The sequence below is a fragment of the Silurus aristotelis genome (assembly GCF_946808225.1).
Source record: "Silurus aristotelis genome assembly, chromosome: 5".
Lineage (NCBI taxonomy): Eukaryota > Metazoa > Chordata > Actinopteri > Siluriformes > Siluridae > Silurus > Silurus aristotelis.
The window spans coordinates 26,601,961-26,626,922 of NC_139578.1; the positions used below are offsets into that span (position 1 = coordinate 26,601,961).

General features: G+C 42.8%; 2 protein-coding genes across 2 annotated transcripts in view; both read left to right on the forward strand.

The window, feature by feature from the left end:
* Positions 1 to 13,569, forward strand: part of LOC310726905 (uncharacterized protein) — a 90,390-nt gene extending 76,821 nt beyond the window's left edge. Inside the window, exon 5 of the mRNA XM_083542963.1 lies at positions 13,530 to 13,569. The gene's annotated coding sequence lies outside the window, so the exon portion shown is untranslated. The remainder of the gene's footprint in view (positions 1 to 13,529) is intronic.
* A 6,657-nt stretch (positions 13,570 to 20,226) lies between these two features.
* Positions 20,227 to 24,962, forward strand: part of LOC310726864 (uncharacterized protein) — a 29,367-nt gene continuing 24,631 nt past the window's right edge. The window contains exons 1-3 of the mRNA XM_083542903.1: positions 20,227 to 20,434; positions 23,535 to 23,849; positions 24,157 to 24,417. Coding sequence (XP_083399029.1) covers positions 20,251 to 20,434; positions 23,535 to 23,849; positions 24,157 to 24,417 — 760 coding nt within the window. The 5' untranslated portion in view covers positions 20,227 to 20,250. The remainder of the gene's footprint in view (positions 20,435 to 23,534; positions 23,850 to 24,156; positions 24,418 to 24,962) is intronic.

Consider the following 24,962-nt stretch of genomic DNA (forward strand, 5'->3'; position numbering starts at 1 on the left):
CAGAGCGCGGTCACGCAGGGGCATTCCCATAGCGTTTCGACGCAGCTCGAGCAGCTGAAGGGGAACCCCAAATCCAGGTGTGAAAGATTTGTTGCATCTTTCCCAAAAAGACTCATGGCTGTATTAGATCGAAAGGGTGCTTCTACTAATACTGAACAAATGGTCTGAATACTTAGGACCATGTTATATTTCAGTTTCTCTTTTTTTAATAAATCTGCAACAATGTCAACAATTCTGTGTTTTTCTGTCAATATGGGGTGCCATATTGCCATAATGCCATAATCATCTATTCCACAGTATTTCTTATAATTAGTTAAATACAACCTCAGTTGAACATCACTTAACATGTTACACAGGGTCACTGTTTATTTTACAAAAACAAAAAGACAAAATGGGGAAACCATGTGTGAAATTTTAGTACACCTAATGGCTGACTAGATTATAGAACTACTTCTAGCAGTAGTAATTGTGTTCTGTATGACATTATCAGTCTCTTATATCATATTGGAGACATTTTGACTCACTCTTTGGCTTGTCATTCTTCTTTGGTTCCTTGAGATTTGTAGACATTTGTTAATGCACATCTTAAGGTTCCACTACAATATTTTAACTGGATTGAAGTCTGTATTTTGATACGCCATTAAAATGTCTTGATTCTGTTCTCTTTTAGCCATTCTGTTGTAGATTTGTTGGTGTGATTGGGATCATTGTTCTGTTGCATGACCCAATTGTTTTAGCTGTCAGAAAGATTTGACTTGAATACTTTGTTATACAGAGAAGATCATGGTCAACTCAATGACTGCAAGGTGCCCATGTCCTGTGGCTGCAAAATAAGACCAAATCATCACCTCCTCCACTGTGCTTGACAGATGGTATAAGATGGCTGTGCTGGTAGGTTTTGTTCGGTTTATGCCAAATATGTCGTTGTGCATTATGGCCAAACGTGCCAAAGTCTCGTTTGTTGTTTAGATGTAACTTTGCAAACCTAAAAATCCTGCCATGTTCTTTTTTGGGAGCAACCCTTCCAAATATGTCATACTTGTTTATTCTTGAACTTGTCATGAAGTTTCACATTTAACGTGCTAACTAAGGCCTAGAGTATAAGGTGATAATTGTTACAACTTTTCTGAGCATTGTATGGTCTGAGCAGGGATGGAAGGTTGCTGGTAAAAACTGCTAAACTGCTAAAACTTCAGCTTTTATAGAGATGGTCACCCTTGATAATTATCAGTTAATTAAAAGCATTTGATTATCAGCACCTGGCTGCTTCTTACCCCTAACTCTTATTGAAACATTAATTGGCATACCAAATTTTTCTCTAATAGTTTCTCCTTTTTGTAAAAATAACTAATAAAACATGCAGTATGTGCTGTTTTTCATCCAAGGTTATATTTACATAATTAGAAACCTGATAAGGACCAAACTATTTAAATTTTGTCCTGATAATTAGAACCATAATATTTAAAAAGGGTGTATGTTATTTTTCAGGTGACTGTAACTCTCTAAGCTTTTTATTGTCTATGTGCAGAAAAAAAATAAGAATGGCTACAGGAGACCTCAGGTTTAATTGTAAAAAAAATTTAAAAATAATATTTTGTGAATGACATGCTGTCAGCCGGAAGCGGCAAAACGAGGCAGTGTGACAGCTACCGAGGGGGGTGTGGCAGGTGGATCCCTGACACATGCACACTGTATCATCTATTTGGGAATAATTTGTCTAATAAAATACATTTATAAATGATTGGTTGAAATGAACTTGCAAGGTATACAGGTCTAACAAGACAGTGGGTAAAAAGAAACAATGAAAATAAAAATTATCCTTTAGAAATTAACATACAGTAAATGGCATAAATTATTAAACATATTTGTCATGTTGACCTAGTATGTTCTTCAAAATCCCTGAAATCTATGGGCTTATCTTGTAAGTATATCTTGAGTAATGTACAATAACAGAATGAACTGTAAGTGGTTTGTAGTTAGCATTGTAATTGTAGTCTGATATTAATTGTTTTCATAACTGCAGGTATGTGTGCTGTTTTAGCTGATACAAACACAGTGATGGTGCTTAAACGTGGGAGCTCCCTGAATCTAACACTCACATATCCAAGAATTCACTGTGATTTGTTAATTGGGACTTTAATGACAAATGTTTTGCTGAATATTCTCCAAACAGTAATTACACACTTTAGGTATCTCAATTCAGTGGAAGAGTTAAAGGTTTCCATGACATTGTTGGAGTAACTTTACAAGATTTTCAACTCCAAGACTCTAGAACATTTACAACTGTTGCATTTGGACCTGATGAACCCAGCCATTAGGGGGGCACAAGCCAGTGTACTCTTAGTGCCGGTCCCAACCCCGGGTAAATGGGGAGGGTTGCGTTAGGAAGGGCATCCAGCGTAAAACATGTGCCAAATCAAATATGCGGATCACAAATGAGAATTTCATACCGGATCGGTCGAGGCCCGGGTTAACAACGACCGCCACAGGTATCGTTAGCCGACAGGGTACCGGTGGAAATTGGGCTACTGTTGGCCGAAGGAGGAGAAGGAGAGGAGGAAGGCGTCTACAGAGACGGCAGGAAAAGGAGCAGTGTAGGAGAGTAGAGGTTCGGGTTGGTACTCTAAATGTTGGTACTATGACGGGTAAAGGGAGAGAGATAGCTGATATGATGGAGAGGAGAAAGGTAGATGTGTTGTGTGTTCAGGAGACCAAGTGGAAAGGGAGTAAGGCCAGGAACATTGGAGGTGAATTTAAACTGTTTTATCATGGTGTGGATGGGAAGAGAAATGGTGTAGGGGTGATTCTGAAGGAAGCGTACAGTAAGAGTGTAGTGGAGGTGAAGAGAGTTTCTGATAGGGTGATGATCGTGAAGGTGGAAGTTGAAGGGATGATGATAAATGTCATCAGTGCCTATGCTCCACAAGTTGGCTGTGAGATGGAGGAGAAAGAAAGATTCTGGAGTGAATTAGATGAAGTGGTAGATGGTGTAACTAGGAAAGAACGATTGGTGATTGGGGCAGACTTTAATGGGCATGTAGGTGAAGGGAACAGAGGTGATGAGGAGGTGATGGGTAGGTATGGTTTTAAGGAGAGGAATGTGGAAGGGCAGATGGTGGTAGATTTTGCTAAAAGGATGAAAATGGCAGTGGTGAACACGTATTTTAAGAAGAAGGAGGATCATAGGGTGACCTATAAGAGTGGAGGAAGGTGCACACAGGTGGATTATCTTCTGTGTAGGAGATGCAACCTGAAGGAGATTGGAGACTGTAAGGTGTTGGCGGAAGAAAGTGTAGCTAGACAGCATCGGATGGTGGTCTGTAGGATGGTTTTGGAGGCGAAGAAGAAGAGGAGGAAAGTAAGGTTTGAAAGAAGAATAAGATGGTGGAAACTGAAGGAGGAAGAGTGTAGTGTGAGGTTCAGGGAAGAGGTCAGACAGGGGCTTGGTGGTGGTGAAGAGGTGCCGGATGATTGGGCAACTACTGCAGGAGTGATGAGGGAGGCAGCTAGAAAAGTACTTGGTGTGACATCTGGAAATAGAAAGCAAGACAAGGAGACGTGGTGGTGGAATGAGGAAGTGCAGGAGAGCATTAGGGGAAAGAGATTGGCAAAACAGAAGTGGGATCGACAGAGTGATGAGAAGAGTAGGCAGGAGTACAAGGAGATGCGGCAGCAGGTTAAAAGGGATGTGGCGAAAGCCAAGGAAAAGGCATATGAGGAACTGTATAAGAGGTTGGACACTAAGAAAGGAGAAAAGGATTTATACCGATTGGCCAAGCAGAGGGACTGAGCTGGGAAGGATGTACTGCAAGTTAGAGCAATAAAGGATGGAGAGGGAAATGTGTTGACTAGTGAGGAGAGTGTGTTGAGAAGATGGAGGGAGTATTTTGAGCAGCTGATGAATGAGGAAAATCAGAGAGAGAGAAGGTTGGAGGATGTGGAGTTGGTGAAGCAGGATGTAGATAGGATTAGTAAGGAGGAAGTGAGAGCATCGATTAAGAGGATGAAGAATGGAAAGTCGGTTGGACCAGATGACATACCGGTAGAAGCGTGGAGATGTTTAGGAGAGATGGCAGTGGAGTTTTTAACCAGATTGTTTAACAGGATTCTGGAAGGGGAGAGGATGCCTGAGGAATGGAGAAGGAGTGTGCTGGTACCGATCTTTAAGCATAAGGGAGATGTGCAGACCTGCAGTAACTACAGGGGAATTAAGTTGATCAGTCACACCATGAAGTTATGGGAAAGAGTAGTGGAAGCCAGGCTGAGAGAAGAGGTGACCATCTGTGAGCAACAGTATGGTTTAATGCCGAGGAAGAGCACCACAGATGCCTTATTTGCTTTGAGGATGTTGATGGAGAAGTATAGAGAAGGACAGAAGGAGCTGCATTGTGTATTTGTGGATTTAGAGAAAGCGTACGACAGGGTGCCGAGAGAGGAGTTGTGGTATTGTATGAGGAAGTCAGGTGTGTCAGAGAAGTATGTGAGGGTGGTGCAGGACATGTATGAGGACAGTGTGACGGCAGTAAAGTGTGCAGTAGGTACGACAGACTGGTTCAGGGTGAAGGTTGGACTGCATCAAGGATCGGCCCTGAGCCCTTTCCTGTTTGCAGTGGTGATGGACAGGTTGACGGACGAGGTCAGACAGGAGTCTCCCTGGACTATGATGTTTGCAGATGATATTGTGATTTGTGGTGAGAGTAGAGAGCAGGTTGAGAAGAGCCTGGAGAGGTGAAAATATGCGCTGGAGAGAAGGGGAATGAAAGTCAGTAGGAGTAAGACAGAGTACATGTGTGTGAATGAGAGGGAGGGCAGTGGAGTGATGCGGTTGCAGGGAGAAGAGGGGGAGAAGGTGGAGGAGTTCAGGTACCTGGGGTCAACAGTGCAAAGTAATGGAGAGTGTGTTAGGGAAGTAAAGAAAAGAGTGCAGGCAGGGTGGAGTGGGTCAGGAGTGATTTGTGATAGAAGAGTATCTGCAAGAATGAAAGGGAAAGTTTATAGGACTGTGGTGAGACCTGCGATGTTGTATGGATTAGAGACAGTGGCATTGAATAAAAAACAGGAGGTGGAGCTGGAGGTAGCAGAGCTGAAGATGTTGAGGTGTTCGTTGGGAGTGACGAGGATGGACAAGATTAGAAATGAGTTTATTAGAGGGACAGCACATGTAGGATGTTTTGGTGACAAGGTGAGGGAGGCGAGATTGAGATGGTTTGGACATGTGCAGAGAAGGGACATGAATTATATTGGTAGACAAATGCTGAAGATGGAGCCACCAGGTAGGAGGAAAAGAGGAAGGCCAAGGAGGAGGTTCATGGATGTGGTGAGGAAAGACATGCAGGTAGTTGGTGTAAAAGAGGCAGATATAGAGGACAGGGTGGTATGGAGACGGATGATCCGCTGTGGCGACCCCTAATGGGAGCAGCCGAAAGAAGAAGAAGAAGAAGAAGAAGAAGCATTTGGACCTGATGAACAGAATCCAACACAAAAAAAACAAGTTTATATTCAAAGTTTCCATTTGCTGAAGAGTCAAATGAGTAACTTCATCTACATCATTATGATAATTGTATATAATACATTAAAGAACAGCAACAGGAAGGTTAGGATAGAAGGGCTTTGCTTTAAGCATAGACATAGACAAACAGGATGATTGATTGATTGATTGATTGGTTGATTGGTTGATTGAGGGGATCTTAAACATTTTGCAGCTAGGCACTCCGCCCAACTCAGTACAATATCCAGCCCAGTCTCACGACATTGCATGATATATAAAATGTAATCTATTGATTAATGTTTTCCCTCTTTTATTTTCCGTGTCACTGAGTACGACTTTCCATGTAATGGATTTCAATAGGAGTTTTTTTGTGCCTCCGCCAAAGTTTTCTTTCTACCACTGGATACCACAGATGATGTATTGTTTTTTCTCATTTGTTATTGATTTTTTAATCTTTAAGCACTATTGCTCCACATTTAAGCATTACATTTAATTCTTGTTTTTATTGGTTTATATTCATTAAACTATTTGCTATTATAAACCATCCTCAGTGGTTCCTATCAGTCAAAATACAGTAAATATAATTAAGGATTAATTGAGGAGACTGTGTTAATTAGAGACACACACAGTCTATATACACACACACATATATATATATATATATATATATATATATATTAGTGCCTTGTGAAAGTATTCGGCCCCCTTGAACTTTGCCACATTTCAGGCTTCAAACATAAAGATATAAAACTGTAATTTTTTGTGAAAAATCAACAACAAGTGGGACACAATCATGAAGTGGAACGAAATTTATTGGATATTTTAAACTTTTTTAACAAATAAAAAACTTAAAAATTGGGCGTGCAAAATTATTCAGCCCCCTTAAGTTAATACTTTGTAGCACCACCTTTTGCTACGATTACAACTGTAAGTCGCTTGGGGTATGTCTCTATCAGTTTTGCACATCAAAAGAACTGAAATCTTTGCCCATTCCTCCTTGCAAAACAGCTCGAGCTCAGTGAGGTTGGATGGAGAGCATTTGCGAACAGCAGTTTTCAGTTCTTTCCACAGATTCTCGATTGGATTCAGGTCTGGACTTTGACTTGGCCATTCTAACACCTGGATATGTTTATTTGTGAACCATTCCATTGTAGATTTTGCTTTATGTTTTGGATCATTGTCTTGTTGAAGACAAATCTCCGTCCCAGTCTCAGGTCTTTTGCAGACTCCATCAGGTTTTCTTCCAGAATGGTCCTGTATTTGGCTCCATCCATCTTCCCATCAATTTTAACCATCTTCCCTGTCCCTGCTGAAGAAAAGCAGGCCCAAACCATGATGCTGCCACCACCGTGTTTGACAGTGGGGATGGTGTGTTCAGGGTGATGAGCTGTGTTGCTCTTACGCCAAACATAACGTTTTGGATTGTTGCCAAAAAGTTCGATTTTGGTTTCATCTGACCAGAGCACCTTCTTCCACATGTTTGGTGTGTCTCCCAGGTGGCTTGTGGCAAACTTTAAACGGCACTTTTTATGGATATCTTTAAGTAATGGCTTTCTTCTTGCCACTCTTCCATAAAGGCCAGATTTGTGCAGTATACGACTGATTGTTGTGCTATGGACAGAGTCTCCCACCTCAGCTGTAGATCTCTGCAGTTCATCCAGAGTGATCATGGGCCTCTTGGCTGCATCTCTGATTAGTCTTCTCCTTGTATGAGCTGAAAGTTTAGAGGGACGGCCAGGTCTTGTTAGATTTGCAGTAGTCTGATACTCCTTCCATTTCAATATTATCGCTTGCACAGTGCTCCTTGGGATGTTTAAAGCTTGGGAAATCTTTTTGTATCCAAATCCAGCTTTAAACCTCTCCACAAAAGTATCTCGGACCTGCCTGGTGTGTTCCTTGTTCTTCATGATGCTCTCTGCGCTTTTAACGGACCTCTGAGACTATCACAGTGCAGGTGCATTTATACGGAGACTTGATTACACACAGGTGGATTCTATTTATCATCATTAGTCATTTAGGTCAACATTGGATCATTCAGAGATCCTCACTAAACTTCTGGAGAGAGTTTGCTGCACTGAAAGTGAAGGGCCGAATAATTTTGCACGCCAAATTTTTTAGTTTTTTATTTGTTAAAAAAGTTTGAGATATCCAATAAATTTCGTTCCACTTCATGATTGTGTCCCACTTGTTGTTGATTCTTCAAAAAAAAAATACAGTTTTATATCTTTATGTTTGAAGCCTGAAATGTGGCAAAAGTTCGCAAAGTTCAAGGGGGCGGAATACTTTCGCAAGGCACTGTATGTATATATATATATAATGATTCCCCTCATTTGAATTGGACTGTCCAAAACACATTGTTGATTGTATGTCTGTGTACACAATTCTCTGAGATGTTTACTGCAGCTAATATAATAATGTGTTGTACTTAACTTTTAATAATAGGATTTTAAAGTCAGATTATCGTAACATTTACATAAAATGCATTTCCCCATTCGGGAACTTCGAGCTGCGTCGAAACGCTTTGGGAACGCCCCTGTGTTGTCCAAATTTTGAACCATGTGTCTGGCCCAATCTGGCCAATAGGCAGGAAGTGACATCATCGGCAGGGCAACGTCACGTAAACCAGGAAGCTACAAGATGGCTGTGCGGTGGTAGCGACATTAGCTTCTGCTGGTTCAGGTAAGCGCTTTGTGTGTGTTATCTGTGCAGTCATGAGCTTACATGCAGGCAGAATTCTGTCTTGATTGTTCTTGATTGCAGCCGATGTGTTGTTTGCTTCGCTTAGGAGCATGCTTAGTCGGCTCTTGAGGGAATCAGCTATTAGCAGTTTAGCTGTGTGTCTATGTGCCCCCTGGCTGCTGGACGAGCTCCCGTTCCCCAGGGAGAACGCTCGTTCGGCGGTTCCTTCTCCTGGTGCTTGTAACACGGTGCTCTGTATTTCTTTCTCCGAGCGCTCTTCCTCGCGGCTTGGTCCCGCTTTGCCAATTCTAGCGGCGCAGGTGGTCGTGTGACTCGCAGGGAACGAGGAGGAAGGGATGGTGGACGCTAACGAGCCTGTGGACTCCTCACAGCCTGTGCTGTACGAGGTGCTCCTTGAGGTCGTGCCACAGCTGTGTCAAAGCTCGAGCTAGCTTGACCGGTCGAGGAGCAGAAGCAGCACGCACCCAGTGAGCTGGATGAGCGTTTCCTGCACCCCGTGTCACAGCCTCAGCGCCTTCCCCGACCTGCACACCGAGGTGTCCGGTGAATGTAGTTGGGGCTAAGTAGTGCGGCTATGGAACGACGATATCTCTCCCCAAGTGTTGCATCGCTGAAGGCTTCGGTTTGCCTATAAAGAGCCACTTTGGCTCTAGTAGGTAAGGCTACCCGGCAGGTCAGGCTAAGGGTTGCCTCCACACGATGAGTGTGTTGCAGGCATACCAGGCTGGCCTGCTATGAGAGATGGCGAGGGCTTCATTTTGATCTGGTGACGCTGTAGGTAAGGGCGATTGCCGGCGGGTTGGCGCTCTTGCGATTGCCACCCGGTTCCTGTGGGGAGGTCCTAGGGGCCCCTGGGGCCCCTGGCCGACCTGAGGATCGACCTCGCCTCTAATAAACGGGCCATGGTGCATAATTCCTGACGGCTTATATCTTGGAGGGCGGTGTAAACCTCATGCTACGGTGCTCGTGCCTCCCTGGCACCACGGTTTGTTAGCCCTGCCACAGGACGTGTTTCAGTGCGCAGCCTCCCTCCAGCGTATTACTCCCTCTATTTCTGCCCGAAAGTTCGTTGCGGTTGGGGGAGACCTGCAGCCTCTCAGGAGGCTTCAATGGCCGCAGTACACTGCTCCAGCCATTCAGGTTCAGGAGGACTGTCTGCTAGCCCTGCCTTGGGACGTGTTTCTGGGTGCAGCTTCCCTCCAGCGGTTCACTCCCCGTGTTTCTGCCCGAAAGATCGCTGCGGATGGGGGAGATCCACCACCACTCAGGAGGTGTCGTCGGCTGCAGAGGAAATTTCTTTCTGTGAAACTTTCTTTCAGTCTGGGAGGGCAGCCAGAAGTCTCTCTGTGGGTCCTGCGTACTGTAGAAAAGGGCAACGCAATTCAGTTTGCCTCTTCTCCTCCCTGATTCAACGGGATGTGTCCCACCCTGGTGGGACCCAAGCAGGCTCTGGTCCTGGAACAGGAGGTGTGTACTCTCCTGAGGAAGAGGGCCATTGAGGTGGTTCCCTCCCCCTTGGTCAGAAAGTCAGGCTACTACAGCCCGTACTTTGTTGGTCCGAAGAAGGATGGCGGGTTGCGTCCTATTCTAGATCTCCACTCCTTGAACCGCTCACTTATGAGGCTCAGGTTCAGGATGCTCACTCTCAAAGAGGACTGGTTTGTCACATTAGATCTGAAGGATGCATGCTCCCATGTGGCCATCCTTTTTACACACAGGAGGTTCCTGAGGTTGCGTTTGGGGCGAAGCTGACCAATATCGGTCGTCCTGTTTGGCCTAGCACTCCCACCCCATACCTTTACAAAGTGCGTGAACGCAGCACTGACCCCGCTGCGGCTACAGGTCATCCGCATTTGAATTATATCGACGATTGGTTAATATTGGCTCATTCAGAGCACCAGGCAGTTCGGCATCGAGATGTCATTCTCACCTGCATTAAGGAACCGGGGTTCAGACTGAACGCCGGAACGAGTATACTTTCTCCACTTTTCTGGGCATAGTGTGGGACTCGGCCAGGTTGAGCTCGTTGAGGAAGTCATCCTCACTGCAGTCAGGAGGGTAAGAGATGGCTAGCCACTCAATGTGAAGCAGTTCCAGAGGCTGCTGGGTCTCATGGCGGGAGTGTCCAGTGTAATCCCACTTGGCCTTCTCCACATGAGACCCCTTCAGTGGTGGCTCCGAGGCAGAGGGTTTTTCCCAGAGGGAATCCGTATCGTACAATCAAGGTGTGGAAGGAACCGGCATTTCTGTCCCGAGGCCCTGTCTTAGGGACTCCTTGTCGTTGCGTAACGCTTACGACGGACGCTTCCCTCATACAGCGGGGAGCGTTTATGAGTTTCCACTCTGCCCAAGGTCTGTGTAGAGGGCCACGTCTCTGGTGGCACATAAATTGCCTGGATATGATGGCAGTGTTTTTGACCTAAGAGGCCACCATGTGTTGGTCCGCATGGACAATACAGCGGTAGTCTCGTACATCAACCAACAGGGGGGTATCTGATCTCGCCCCTTGTACAAGCTGGCGTGAGAGGTCCTCCTGTGGTCCCAGAACAAACTCCTCTCACTGAGAGCCATTTACATCCCGGGACAGTTGAATGTCAGAGCAGACACCCTGGCCAGACAGTGGCCGAAGCCTGGGGGATGGTGAGGTACTGGAGCAGGTATGGCAGAGGTTCTACAGAGCCCAGGTGGATCTTCGCACTGTCCTCTCTGGTTCTCTCTCTCTCACCCAGCCCCGTTAGGGCTGAATGCCATGGTACAGTCATGGCCGAGGCTACCCCGTATGCCTTTCCCCCGGTCATGCTGATCTCATGCGTTCTGGAGAGAGTTCGCCGGGAAGGAGTCCGTCCCCTCCTGGTAGCACCTCCATGGCTGGGCAAGCCATGGTTTGCGGACCTGGTGTCCCTGCTCGAGGGCCCTCCTTGGGGAATTCTTCCCAGGTGAGATCTCCTCTCGCAAATGGGCGGAACCCTGGTTCATCCCCGCCCGGAGTTGTGAAAGCTGTGGCCCCTGAGGGCCCCCTACTCCATTCCAGAGCTCACTCCATGAGGAGGTCGTACGCCGCACGGTGGCGGCTGTTCACATCATGGTGTGAGCACCATGACTTAGACCCAGTTAACTGCCTGATTGTTTCAGTTCTGGAGTTCTTACAGGAACAGTTTGCCACAGGATTAACCCCTTCAACCCTGAAGGTTTACATGTTCGCCATCGCACCATATGTCAAGATATATATCACGACATATATCCGAGCCCCCCTTCGAACCCTTGGCCGATGTGGCCCTTAGGTACCTGTCGGTCAAGACCGCCTTTCTCTTGACGATTTTCTTCCTGAAAAGGATTGGGAATCTGCAGGCTCTGTTCGTGGCCCCGTCCCGCCTGGATTGTGCCCCTGGCATGGCCAGAGTGTTTCTGTATACGAAACCTGGGTACATACCTAAGGTGCCTACGGCTCCCACACAACCTGTCGTGTTATAGGCATTCTGCCCTCCTCTGTTTCTAGCCCCTGGCCAGGAGATACAGAACCGAATGTGTCCAGTGCGATCACTGGACACTTAGCTCCACAGGACGAGTCCATGGAGGAAGTCGGAGGAGCTGTTCGTCTGCTATGGCCCTAATAGGAAAGGTTTCCTGGCCAATAAGCAGACGTTAAGCAAGTGGGTAGTGGATGCCATCCTTTCAGCTTACGAATCCTCTGGTCTCCTCGCTCCACTCGGGGTCAGGGCTCACTCCACCCGGAGTGTGGCGGGCTCTATGGCCTGGTCCGTCACTCCAGGACATTTGCGACCCTGCAGACTGGTCCACGCCGCTGACCTTTGTTGGGTTTTATGGCATTGACCTAAGAGCCACTCTAGGCTCCTCTGTCCTGCGTGCAGGTGCCAAGGCCCTCACAATTTGGCAAAATCGTGGTGTGATTGGACACTCGTTCTCAAAGCATTTCGACACAGCTCGAAGTTCCTGAATGGGGAACGTCTCTAGGTTACGTATGTAACCCTAGTTCCCTGAGGGAACGAGACGCTGCGTCTCTGTGCCACACTCCTTGCGTCCCTGCGGTGCTTACCTTCTCTCTTTGCAGAAGCTAATTTCACTACCACTGCACAGCCATCTTGTAGCTTCCTGGTTAATGCGACGTCGCCTGCCGATTACGTCACGTCTTGCCTATTCGCCAGATTTCACATGTAGTTCAGAGCGTGGAAGCAGGGATGTTCCCAAAGCGTTTCGACGCAGCGTCTCGTTCCCTCTGGGAACTAGGGTTACATACGTAACCTAGAGATGTTTTTCAATATAATATTCTATTTTCTGAATGTAATCAATGTAACAATCTACTTTAGCTGAGTCAGGCAAGCTTATATTCTCATTACATTTCATTGTCATACAGTAAAACGAAACAAAATTCCCCCGGACTATAGTGCTTTAACTTGACCGAGAGAGAGAGAGAGAGAGAGAGAGAGAGAGAGAGAGAGAGAGAGAGAGAGACAGAGAGACAGAGAGCGAGAGAGAGAGAGAGAGAGAGAAGAGGGTGACAGGAAGAGAAGCATATGGATTATTAAGTGTACCTATTGTTGCATGAGAGTTAAAGTCACTGTGCAGTTTGGACTCTGGCAAGACTCGCTATGGCAGCATAACTAAAAGGGAGAACCAGAAGGCAACACAGACATGAGGGATCTCTGGGATAAAAAAGACGACCCACCACACCACCATCAACAAACCTGAGTGAACGCGTGAATGTGAGGGGACGACAGCATACAAATATCCCAGTTCACCAAACACTCTATATCAATGTTCCCTCCAGATCTGAGTCTTTACCTAAGAAAAATCTACTGATTAAAGGCTTGACTGAATAAATATGTTTTCAACCTCGACTTAAACACTGAGACTGTGTCTGAGTCCTGAACACTGATAGGAAGGCTGTTCCATAACTGCGGGGCTTTATAAGAGAAAGATCTGCCCCCTGCTGTAATCTTCATTATTGGAGAAACCAACAGATAGCCAGCACCTTTTGATCTAAGTAGGCGTGGAGGATCATACTGGTACAGAAGTTCACTCAGATACTGCGGTGCGAGACCGTTAAGTGCTTTATACGTCAGTAGTAGTATTTTATCATCAATGCGAGATTTGATTGGAAGCCAGTGTAGACTGATTAATACAGGGGTGATGTGGTCATATTTCCTAGATCTTGCTGCTGCATTCTGAACTAACTGAAGCTTTTTTATGCACATCATCTAGGGTATAGCGTAATGTTGATTCTAAGTATTCAGTGGCCCAGTCGAGCTCTGCAGGGTCAGACGTAACATAAAGTGCATGTGTGTGACATTTTGTGCAAAAATAAAAAAAGACAGTGAGACAGTAGACACAGAGACACTGCAGCACTGACAGTACAGAATATTAGAGGGTATTGAGCACACAGCCTTGGGGAAGACCCGCAGAGCTCAGTGTGATGGTTTAGTAGGTGCTATTCCCGATCAGTCCTGCCTGAGGTTTTTCAGTCAATAAAGAGAGGGAGAGGAAGGTGTTTAGGCCCAACAGGCTCAACTATCTGATCAGATGCTGAGGAGTAATGGTGTTGAATGCTGAGCTGGAGTCAACGAGCAGCATTTATGTGTCCTTATTTTGGAGGCCAGGTGGAGTGTGGTGGAGATGGTGTCATCTGTGGAGCAGTTAGGATGATACACAAACTGCAGTGGGTGCACTGAGGGGGCAGGTGTGTCTTGAGGTGCCTAAGGACAAGCCTCTTGAAGTACTGATTGTTGATTGGAGGAAGGGTTGTTTTGCATGTAATTTGTTCAGATATCATGCTGCTATATTTTTTTTTTAAAGATAACCAACATTTTTCTACCTATTCTACCATGAAAGCTACACTTGTTCAGTCTTTTTTTCTAAATTGTGTTTTCATGAACATAAACATTTAACATGCTTGCAGAGGCCTATAGTTGATCTTATATATCTCTTTATTTATATCGCTGAGCATTAACTGGTATAACATTGGACTGTTTTTGCTGGAAGTTTGGAAACTGCCTTAAAAGCTACTTATTTGACCCATGTCACTTTTGTACTTTGAATCATTCAGAAAAGCTTTTGCAGTTTTTTGCTGCAATGCATAATGTTTATTATTATTTATTATTTGCACTTGTTGGCTCATTCTTGCCATTAGAAGTCTTTTATATCTGTGAGGTTGAAAGAGGTGCGAAAAACAAGTACTGTTCAGTACAGCCCCAGGACACATGTCCACATCAGTCCAGTGAGGTCTAGTTTAGAAATTAAAATCAAAGGCAACTCTAATACAGTACCTTTTCTGTACTTACAACTCATTTACACAGATTTATTTAGCATTAATGTAAGAAGTGCTACAGTGTCAGTGTTTTATAACAGAAAAATGTGTCAACCATGACAAAGTGTTTAGACAGAGCACTTTGCTTTTTTCTTTTCTTGGTAATGTAACAAGCTGCATGTATCAGATGAAAGAAAATGAGTGGTTGGTGATAAACATCTGTTTATAGCAACAGTATAACATGCAGTAATTGGTAACAGGAGGTAACTACTTTGAGTTGGCTCTGGTGGAATGTTTCCTGCCATATTACAAAAATTATTATATTCATGTAACTGCACAAATCACAATGTTTTTTTATTTTTTGCATTATTAATTGTCTTTCCTTCATTCACAGTCCATCATATCATCCAGCATGTTGTAAAAGTAACTTAGAAGTAAGCTCTTGGGTCTTTTGTGTTTTTTCTGTAGAGATGAGAAATCTGAAACTGCTTACAGATTCGACTCCTTCCGAATCACTCAGTGAATGGATCCGAGTCTAACGATTCCTTTGAATCAGTAGGGATTCTGCTTCTCTTTCTCTACCCATGCTGAGGCATCCTGAGTTTCCTCCAGCCCCAGTCACATCCCACCTTATGAAGATTGTAGACCTTTAAAGAAGTAGATGCCAACCCCCAAAACATCCCGAACTATCTAGAGACGTACCAGTGCCAATTGTATCCCACTTCATGTGGAGTTGGACACTGGACCTCCGTGAGTGTTTAAAGACATGGTGAAGCTGGTGCTGAATCTATGATGAATGCAAATGTTGAACTATTTTATGTGTTTCTCAGTAGCTCCTGGTTCCAAAATCTCAAATGACTGTAAAAGACTGTTAAAAAAGAACATTACTCATGATCCTACACTCCAGTTCTCTCTCAAGTGTTCTGTATTGTTTTAAGATTTATAATCACACTCTTGATGTCACCCAAATGAGGATGGGTTCCCCTTTTGAGTCTGGTTCCTCTCAAGGTTTCTTCCTCATAACATCACAACAGGGGAATTGTTTCTTGCCACAGTCACCATGGCTTGCTCATCAGGGATAAATGCACACCATTCACCTTAACTGTTCAATTCTGTAAAGCTGCTTTGAGACAATATCTGTTGTGAAAAGCGCTATAAAAATAAACTTGACTTGACTTGACAATATGCAGCCACATAACACAATAAGAACACCCTGCATCGAGTGGGACGGTCTATGGTGCCCGTACCTCCTCGTCACCACCAGGAGGCAAGATTGTTAGCTTCACCATGTGATGTGCCTTGGATCGCAGCCTCCCCCCAGCGGCTGCAGGACACCGCTCCAGCCATATTGAGAGGGTTAGTAGCCGGTCTCGAGAGGTTGGTTTCCCGATCGGATGCATTGTCACAGGAGGCCCTGCTGTTAGCCCTGCCACAGGATTTGCTTTGGGGCACAACCTCCCTCCAGTGGGTATCTCCCTCCATTCCTGCCCGAGAGATCGCTGCGGATGGAGGAGACCCACCACCTTTAGGAGGTTCCAACGGCTGCAGGGCACTGCTCCAGCCACTGTGCAAGGGTCAGAGGCCAGCCTCGAAAGGCTGTGGTCCCTGAGGGGTTGAGACCATCCTCCATTCCAGAGCTCCCTCCACGAGAAGGTCATATGCCGCTAGATGGCAGCTGTTCTCCACATGGTGTGAGCACCACTCATTAGACCCAGTCAACTGCCCTGCTGGGTTGGTTCTGGAGTGCTTGCAGGAACAGTTTGCCACAGGGTTGGCCCCACCCACCTTAAAGGTTACGTGTCCACTATTGCGGCTTATTGTACCCCATCAGTGGGGCAGTCGCTAGGGAAACACCCTCTCATGACACGTTTCCTGTGAGTCACCTGGAAGCTGAGGCCCGGGATACTAATCAGACTGCCTGTGTGGGATTTGGCCATCGTGATGGCAGCTCTATCTGAGCCCCCCTCCGAGCCTTTGGCCAAGGTGGGCCTTAAGAACCTGTCCATTAAGACTGCCTTCCGTTTCCTTATAGGAAAGGTTTTCCGGCCAATAAGCAGACTCTCAGAAGATGGATAGTGGATGCGATTTCCCTCTGGTTATGAGTCCTCTGGTCTTCCCACTCCCTTCGGAGTCAAGGCTCATTTGACCCGGAGTATGGCAGCCTCTATAGCCTGGTCTGCGGGGGTGCCCCTGCAGGACATATGTAACGCTGTGGGTTGGTCCACCTCTTTAACCTTTGTCAGGTTTTACGACCTCGACATCAAAGCCGCTCCCGGCTCCTCTGTCCTGCAGGATGGTGATGCACAGACACACTAGGCAGGGACTGGTCAGTATGGTGTGATGGAATACTCGTTCCCAAAGCGATTTGACGCTGCTCGAGTTCCTGAAAGGGAATGTCTCTAGGTTACGTATGTAAGGCTAGTTCCCTGAGGGAACATTACCTTCTATTTTCTCAGAAGCTAATGTCGCTACCATAGCTCAGCCATTTTGTATCTTCCTGGTTTACGCGACGTCGCTGCCGATGATGTCACGACTTGCCTATTGGCCAGATTTTACACGTGATTCAGAGCGTGTACAATGCAGGGCATTCCCAAAATGTTTTGATGCAGCGTCTCGTTCCCTCAGGAACCTAGGGTTACATACGGAACCTAGGGTTACATACGTAACCTAGAGATGTTTGTAAATAATATCTAAATTCTTCCAGAAGGTGGAGCTGTGCACAACCTTCACTGTGACATGGGCTTTAGAATAGATTAGAATAGAACCTGGTAGATTCTATTACTCATTACTTTATTAAATCCATCCATGAGCAGTGTTTCTCATAAAATGTTTGTGCTTCATTTCAAAATGACTTTAGATTGATAAATTTTATAATCTACATTCCAGAAAAAGTGTAATATCATAACAGTGATATTTTGACCAGACTTACTTTGTGTGCGTGTGCACCCCCCGTATTACAGCTGTATTAATGGGAAACATTATGTTTATGTTGTAACTTTCATTTCTCATTTCCATGGGCAGGATTTAAAACTGATGAGTCATCTTCTACATGCTACCAGGATGCTTCAAGCAGTTTCCTAATAAGACAAGGCATAATTTTAAGTGCATTTATACAGCAACCGTGACATTTGGTACATTCCGGTTCTGTTTTATCTGCACTAAAAAGGGTGGCCTTAACTCCCACTTAACATGATTCAAACACACGATTAAAAGCAGTTAAAGGGGGATGGATTTGTAGGAAATACAAGAAGGAACTAAAAGCTGAGAGCATTGTAGGACTTCAATGTCAAAAACTGTAATTGTGTCCATCTGTAAAACTTTAAAATTTAAATGAATGCAAATTTGTAACTTCAGTATTGTCCATGCATTCAAAATATTAATGCCTTTTTTACACACACACACACACACACACACACACACACAATCCCAATTTATTGAGTGGCTTGAGGGAAGAAACTGTTGCACAGTCTGGATGTCGGAACCGCTTCCCTGATGGTAGGAGAGTAAAAAGTGTGTGTGACGGGTGTGTGTGGTCATCCACAATGCTGTTGGCTTTGCGGATGCAGCGTGTGGTGTAAATGTCCATGATAGAGGGGAGAGAGACTCCGATGATATTTTCAGCTGTCCTCACTATCCTCTGTAGGGTCTTGCGATCCGAGGTGCAGTTCCCAAACCAGGCAGTGATGCAGCTGCTCAGGATGCTCTCAATGGTCCCACTGTAGAACATGTTCAGGATAGGGGGGAGGGAGATGAGCTTTTCTTAGCCTTCTCAGGAAGTAGAGATGCTGCTGGGCTTTTTTGGTGATGGAGCTGGTGTTGAGTGACCAGGTGAGGTTATCCGCCAAGTGAACACCAAGGAATTTGGTGCTCTTGACGATCTCCACTGAGGATCTATTGATGATCAGTGGAGAATGGTCACTCTGTGTTCTCCTGAAGTCAACAACCATCTCTTTAGTTTTGTCCACATTCAGAGACAGGTTGTTGGCTTCACACCAGGCTGTTAACCGTTGCACCATACTCGGGTAAAAGTTGAAGTACTGATTAAACTTTTTTACTCAATTGAAAGTAAAGAAGTCTTGGCTCTGACATGTACTTAAGTAAAAAGTAGTTATTACTTCTACCCGTTTTAGCTGTTAACCTCACATAATATTAATATTAGATAGATAGATAGATAGATAGATAGATAGATAGATAGATAGATAGATAGATAGATAGATAGATAGATAGATAGATAGATAGATAGATAGATAGATAGAACATTGTCATTGCATAGTACAGGTACACAGCAACGAAATGCAGTTTGGCACCTACCAGAAGTGCAAAAAGTAGCAATCGTGCAAAAAGTGCAGATAAATATGTATCATATGTACAGCATGTGATATATATGTAAGCATATGTATAGTGATTAAATATAAAGGCTATACCAGTGCAGAGATGTGTGGAGATCATTAAGAGCCTTTGCTATGTTTCCACACAGACAGTTAATGAGGTGATACCGGAGAAACTGCACCACTTCAAGTCAAGTCAAGAAGCTTTTTTATATATATATATATATATATATATATATATATATATATATATATATATATATATATATATATATATATATATATATCATAGATATTTTACAGATTTGAATGATGTATTGTTTTTATCTGTACGATCAATAAAGACAGTAATTTAAGTTTGTGTCGCCATTATGAGGGAAAAACCCACAAAACGCCACCTAGAGGGTTGATTGTGTAAAATATGGCGGATTTGGTGTTTGATTTGAGACTGGGCGCATAAATAAAACACTGTTTACTGATTAAAAATATTTGTATCTAGAGTTTATTAATTTATTTTATATCTAAGTAAAGAAGGGACATCGTGAATAAATGTATTTTTTGCTGAAGGTTTTAATTTCGCCTCTTTTATATTTAGATTTCTTTTTTTTTTTTTTTATAAAAATTGTAAAAACAGAAATGCGTGCTGAATTGATAGCGCGTTAATAAAATTTTGTGACGTTAACAATAATTTTAATATTGACAGCCAAACATATTTATAGTAATACAAAACGAATTAAAAATGTTGTTACCGAATGAATGTATCCAGGCTGAAGATCCACATACAGAACACAAGCAGAGAAAAGATGATGATGATCATGAATGTGTCTGTTCTCAGTCATGTTTAATCACTGACTCCCTCTGTCTCATCCACATTAGCCCCAAACTTCTTACTGCCTTCTGCCTGCTCATTCTTAGCTTCGTAATCTAGTCTACATCTGTGGTGAGTGAGAAACAGGACTTTATACACCAGAGGATTGAAAAAGACGTGCAGTAACAGGAAATCGGTTGTTCGGCTGAAATCGGCCCGCAGTGAAAACAAAAAAAAAATAATTCACCAAATCAATGGATTAAAACTAAAGTAACGAGCCGGTTTTGAAAATGTAAGAAGTAGAAAGTACAGATATTTGTGTAAAAATGTAATGAGTAAAAGTAAAAAGTTGTCTGAAAAATAAATAGTGGAGTAAAGTACTGATACCAGAAAAATATACTTAAGTTCAGCTACGAAGTATTTGTACTCCGTTACTTCCCACCTCTGCTAACAGTACAGTAAGCATGCCCCACTACCATTGGGCTACTGCAATTAAGCTTCATTCATTTTATTTAAAAGTGCTTTATTTTGTCAGAACCACAGTAAGCGTTCGTGACACAGTATAAGAAGTGAGGAAAAACTTCTAAACCAATTTCTAAAAACACACAACATGTGAAAATACTTTTCAGCCTTTACTGACACCTACAGCAAACAATTATAGACCATGAGATCAGACACTGAGCAAGTCAGGAAGTGTTTTGTGGTCTTGGACTGTCTACTTCATTGTATCAGAAATCTACACCGAGCTGCAGCAGGACAAAACAGGACTAAGACTAGAACAGCAATGCAGGACTATCATGCATGTCGTGTTTCCATCTTTAAAGCGTTAATGTTTGTGATTTTAAAAGGTATGTACAGAAATGAATCTGTAATTTTTAATGCATACTGTATTTAATGATGACAAACTCTTTTAATGATCCATGTCAAAGACTATAATCATTATTTGCACATTTACTGAGCTTTTATGCTTCCATAATGTTGTCAGTGAGGGCAGAAAATTCATTTATGTACTTTGATATAAAATATTATAGGTTACATAGCATGGGTGAATTAATTAATTAATTAATTAATTAATTAATTCTTTTTTAAAGCTTTGCAACTTATACTGAAATTTTCAAATATAGAAATTCATACATAAATTTAATAGAAACTGTTTTTCTGTGGATACATTAAAAAAAGGTTTGAGCTTTGAATGTATATCACTAAACTATTCTCAACTGTTAGAACTGTTGAACATTAAATGTGCTGTTCACTATGCATTCTGTAAATTAAAAAATCTTCTGTAACACTTTTCTGATATTTTATATTTGTCCTGACACTTACAGGACCCAACTGCAGTTTATTTATTTTTCATATAACTGTCTACTCTTATCAGTCTTTGTCTGCTATGGTTAGATTCAGAAAACGTCTGTTCTTAAATGTGAAAAGAATTATTGGATTGCATAATGAATGCATTTTAATAGTTAGCCATTGTGGTAATGACAAAGTGAAAACAGAATTCTAGAAATGAATTTTATAAAAAAAAATAAATAAATAAAAAAAAAAAAACTATAACATGCACATAAGTATACAAATCCTTCACTCAGTACTTAGTTTAAGCAACTTTGGCAGCATTTACAGCCTTAAGTCCTTTTGGCTTTAACACAACAAACTTTGTAGTGTATCTGGATTGGGGGATTTTCTGCCATTTTTAATAGTAAATCTTGTCAAGCTGGGTTAGGTTGAACGGGGATTGTCAGTGGACAGCCACTTTCAGGCCTCTTCAAGATATGTTCAATAGGTTTAGAGCTCAGGCTCAATAGAAAACAGAGCTCAGGCTGGGCCACTCTAGTACATTCACAGAGTTGTCTCTAAGCCACTCCTGTGTTTTTTTAGCTGTCCTCTTAGAAACGTTCTCACTGTCATGCTTCACTTTTGAGATCTGTTTGGGCAGGTGATGAGCGGTACCTGGTTTCCTCTAAAAAATAACGTCTAGAATTCAGGTCAAACAGATCAAACTTGATTTCATCAGACTGCATCAGTTGACGTGCACCGAACTGAAAGCCCTGTACCAAAATAATTTTCGTACGAATGTGTACTGTTACATACACATATATATATATATATATATATATATATATATATATATATATATATATATATATATATATATAAAATATGTTCAGATTATTTTTGGTGCTGCTCTAAATTTGCAAAGAATTACTCTTTTGATATACACTGGCGATCAAAATTAGAGAACAATTTATAAACAATTGAACAATTCTGAAATAATGTCATCTTCACTGCTCAACAGTTGAAGGAGTTTTTGTCCTGTCTATACCATGCAACCAGAACACCTTTTCCACAAAATAACTAAGGCATTTCCAAAAAAAACATTATTTTCCAGAAAACACACTGATTAAAATTAGAGAACAACAATGACTGTAGCATGGAAAAAAATTACAACAATATTTTCTGAAGGTTACAACAGTCAGCAATTAGTAGGAAGTGTACAGGCCTCTGCTCTGAGTGACTTCAGCACATCTGCGGCCACAGGACAGCACTAGTCTCTCACACTGCTCTGGTGTGATTTTGGTCCACTCTTCTTCCAGTCTCCTCCACAGTTCGGTGAATGTAGTGGGTTTCTTGCCCATAACTTTGTCGCCAAGGATTTTCCAGAGGTTCTCTATTGGGTTGAGATCAGGACTCTGAGCAGGCCATGTCATTATTTCAATGTTTTCAGTTTCAAGGAACTGCTTTACCCATTTTGCTGTGTGACATGGAGCGTTGTCCTGCATGAACACTGCGGGCTGATTGGGTGATAAACGCAGGGAAGGAACCATATGTTGTTGAAGAAGGTTCTGATAAACATTTGCATTCACACATATACACTGTAGCTGTATAAGAGGCCCAACTCCTGCTGCAGAAAACATGCCCCAAACCATGACACTTCCTCCTCCACTTTTCACTGACTTCTTTACACACTTTGGGTTCAGTCTTTCTCCAGTTTGTCGCCGAACATAATGTTTCCAATCGGACCCAAATAAATTAAACTTGCTTTCATCACTGAAGTGAACTTTGGACCAGTTCTACTCTGTCCACACAACATGCTTAGTCTAGCCTTTTGATTCTTTCTGCTAATGAGAGGTTTGGTCACTGCAGAGTGGGCTTTCAGTCCAAATGCTCTTAAACGTCGAGACACTGTATGACGAAACAGATCCTTACCCTGTTCATCGTTGAACTGGTGAGCAATTCCAGCTGCATTGTGGAAACGATTGCCCATTGGGATCCTCCGCAGTATCCTGTCCTCTCTGGTATTTGTCTTCCGTGGACGACCAGCCTTCTTGGCGGACTTAAATGAGTTTGTGATGTTGTAAAGATTCAATATTCTTGAAATCACAGATTTGGAACGACCAACTTGTCTTGCTATGGCTAATAGGGTCATCCCTTTTGCCTTTATCTGGACAACCTGCTGCCGGAGGCTTTCGGTCACTTTAGAACGGCCCACCATCTTGCAGAGTCAGTGAAACTGGAAGGTAGGCTGCCAGTTAAATAGGGGTTGACAGATAATCAAGGAAATTAGCACCAGGTGCCAGATTAACACCAATAACTGGGAGGTATCTGAAAGTGTTCTCTAATTTTGATCAGTGTGTTTTCTGCAAAATAATGTTTTTTTTTTTTAAATGCCTTAGTTATGTTGTGGAAAATGTGTTCTGGTAGCATGGTATAGACAGGACAAAAACTCCTTCAACTGTTGAGCAGTGAAGATGACATTATTTCAGAATTGTTCAATTGTTTATAAATTGTTCTCTAATTTTGATCGCCAGTGTATGTTAGAATGCTATGATGATTGTTGGCATGGTTGTGACATTGTGCAACTGTGTTGTGTAGAATCAACATAGTATACACACAGTTCCATATGCACATACGTATTGCACACACTGATTGTTATATTTTCCCCTGCTGCAGGTGTGTATGTTGCTTTGGCTGACACAGTGATGGTGCTCAACATTGGGGGCTCCTTGGATCTTCCTTTTAATAACCCAATAGAATCAGGGTTATCAGTTCAGTGGAAGTTCAATAGAAACACTTTTTTTGAATATGGAACAGACCAAAATTTCACATTTCTAAAATCCCAGTTCAGCGGAAGATTAAAGGAGAACTATAATCCAGTTGGAGTAACTGTACAAGATCTTCAGCCCCAAGACTCTGGGACATTCTCAGTGGTTGCAGATAGCATTAAGAAACAGTATAAAACACAAATATTCAAAGTTTATGTTCAAAGTAAGTATGATTTACAATATGAATTTAATTGTAATATGTAGAATTCAATACTTAAATATATTTATTGGGAATTGTTTAAACTCTCTTGAAGGCAACATATTTATTATTTTTGCATTTTACCCTGCATTATAAAGATTATAACCTAATCTTTGTGAATACATTTGTTTCAGATGCTTTTTAAAGTGTGTGTGTGTGTGTGTGTGTGTGTGTGTGTGTGTGTGTGTGTGTGTGTGTGTGTGTGTGTGTGTGTGTGCGCGCGCGCACGCTCTTTTATTTTGTTTGTTTGTTTTTGTATATGTATGCATAGGTCCCATAACCTCTGTACAGATTGAGAAGTCACAAACATGGCCGGTGTCCACAAACAGCTGTGATGTTGATGTGATGTGTGCAGCGCTCGGAGCTGAAAATGTCTCCTACCTATGGAGTGGCTATAAAGCAGCGCGTGGAGCTCAGCTGCAGTTCAGTCTCTTACCAGCAGAAGGCGCCGTTATACTGAACTGCACTGCAGCGAACAACGTCAGCTCCAGTTCTGTCACAGAGACACTGAGCTGTGAGCAGACCAGAACAAGTACCTTTTACACCTACACGTGCCTACATTGTGTTCAGTGCGCTATAGCACTATGTAATCAAATCAGATTTATTCAGTCTTTTGGTTGTATGGATAGAAGCATAGTGACATTTTTTTATTTAGGATTATAGGCTTACAAGTGTTTGTGTGTCATTTACATTTGAAAAAATGCTCCTTCATGCTACTAACAAAGGTCTACGAATGGCATTTCGTGATATAGTCATTAAATCTGTTGATTCATTCATGGACATGGATTTCTTTTTTCGTGTCACTGAGGACGACTTTCTATGTAATCTGTTCAATAGAAAGTGTTTTTGGTCCCTCCGGCATTTTTCTTCTACTGGATACCACAGACGCTCTATTGTTTTGTTTTTTTCTCGTTTGTTATTGATTTTTTTTTTTTTTTTTACTATTACTTAACATTTAAGCAGAAGATTTTATTCTTGTTTTTATTGCATTATATTCTGTAAACTACCGTAATTTCCGGACTATTAAGCGCACCCAAATATAAGCCGCACCCACTGAATTTGACAAAGATTTTTATT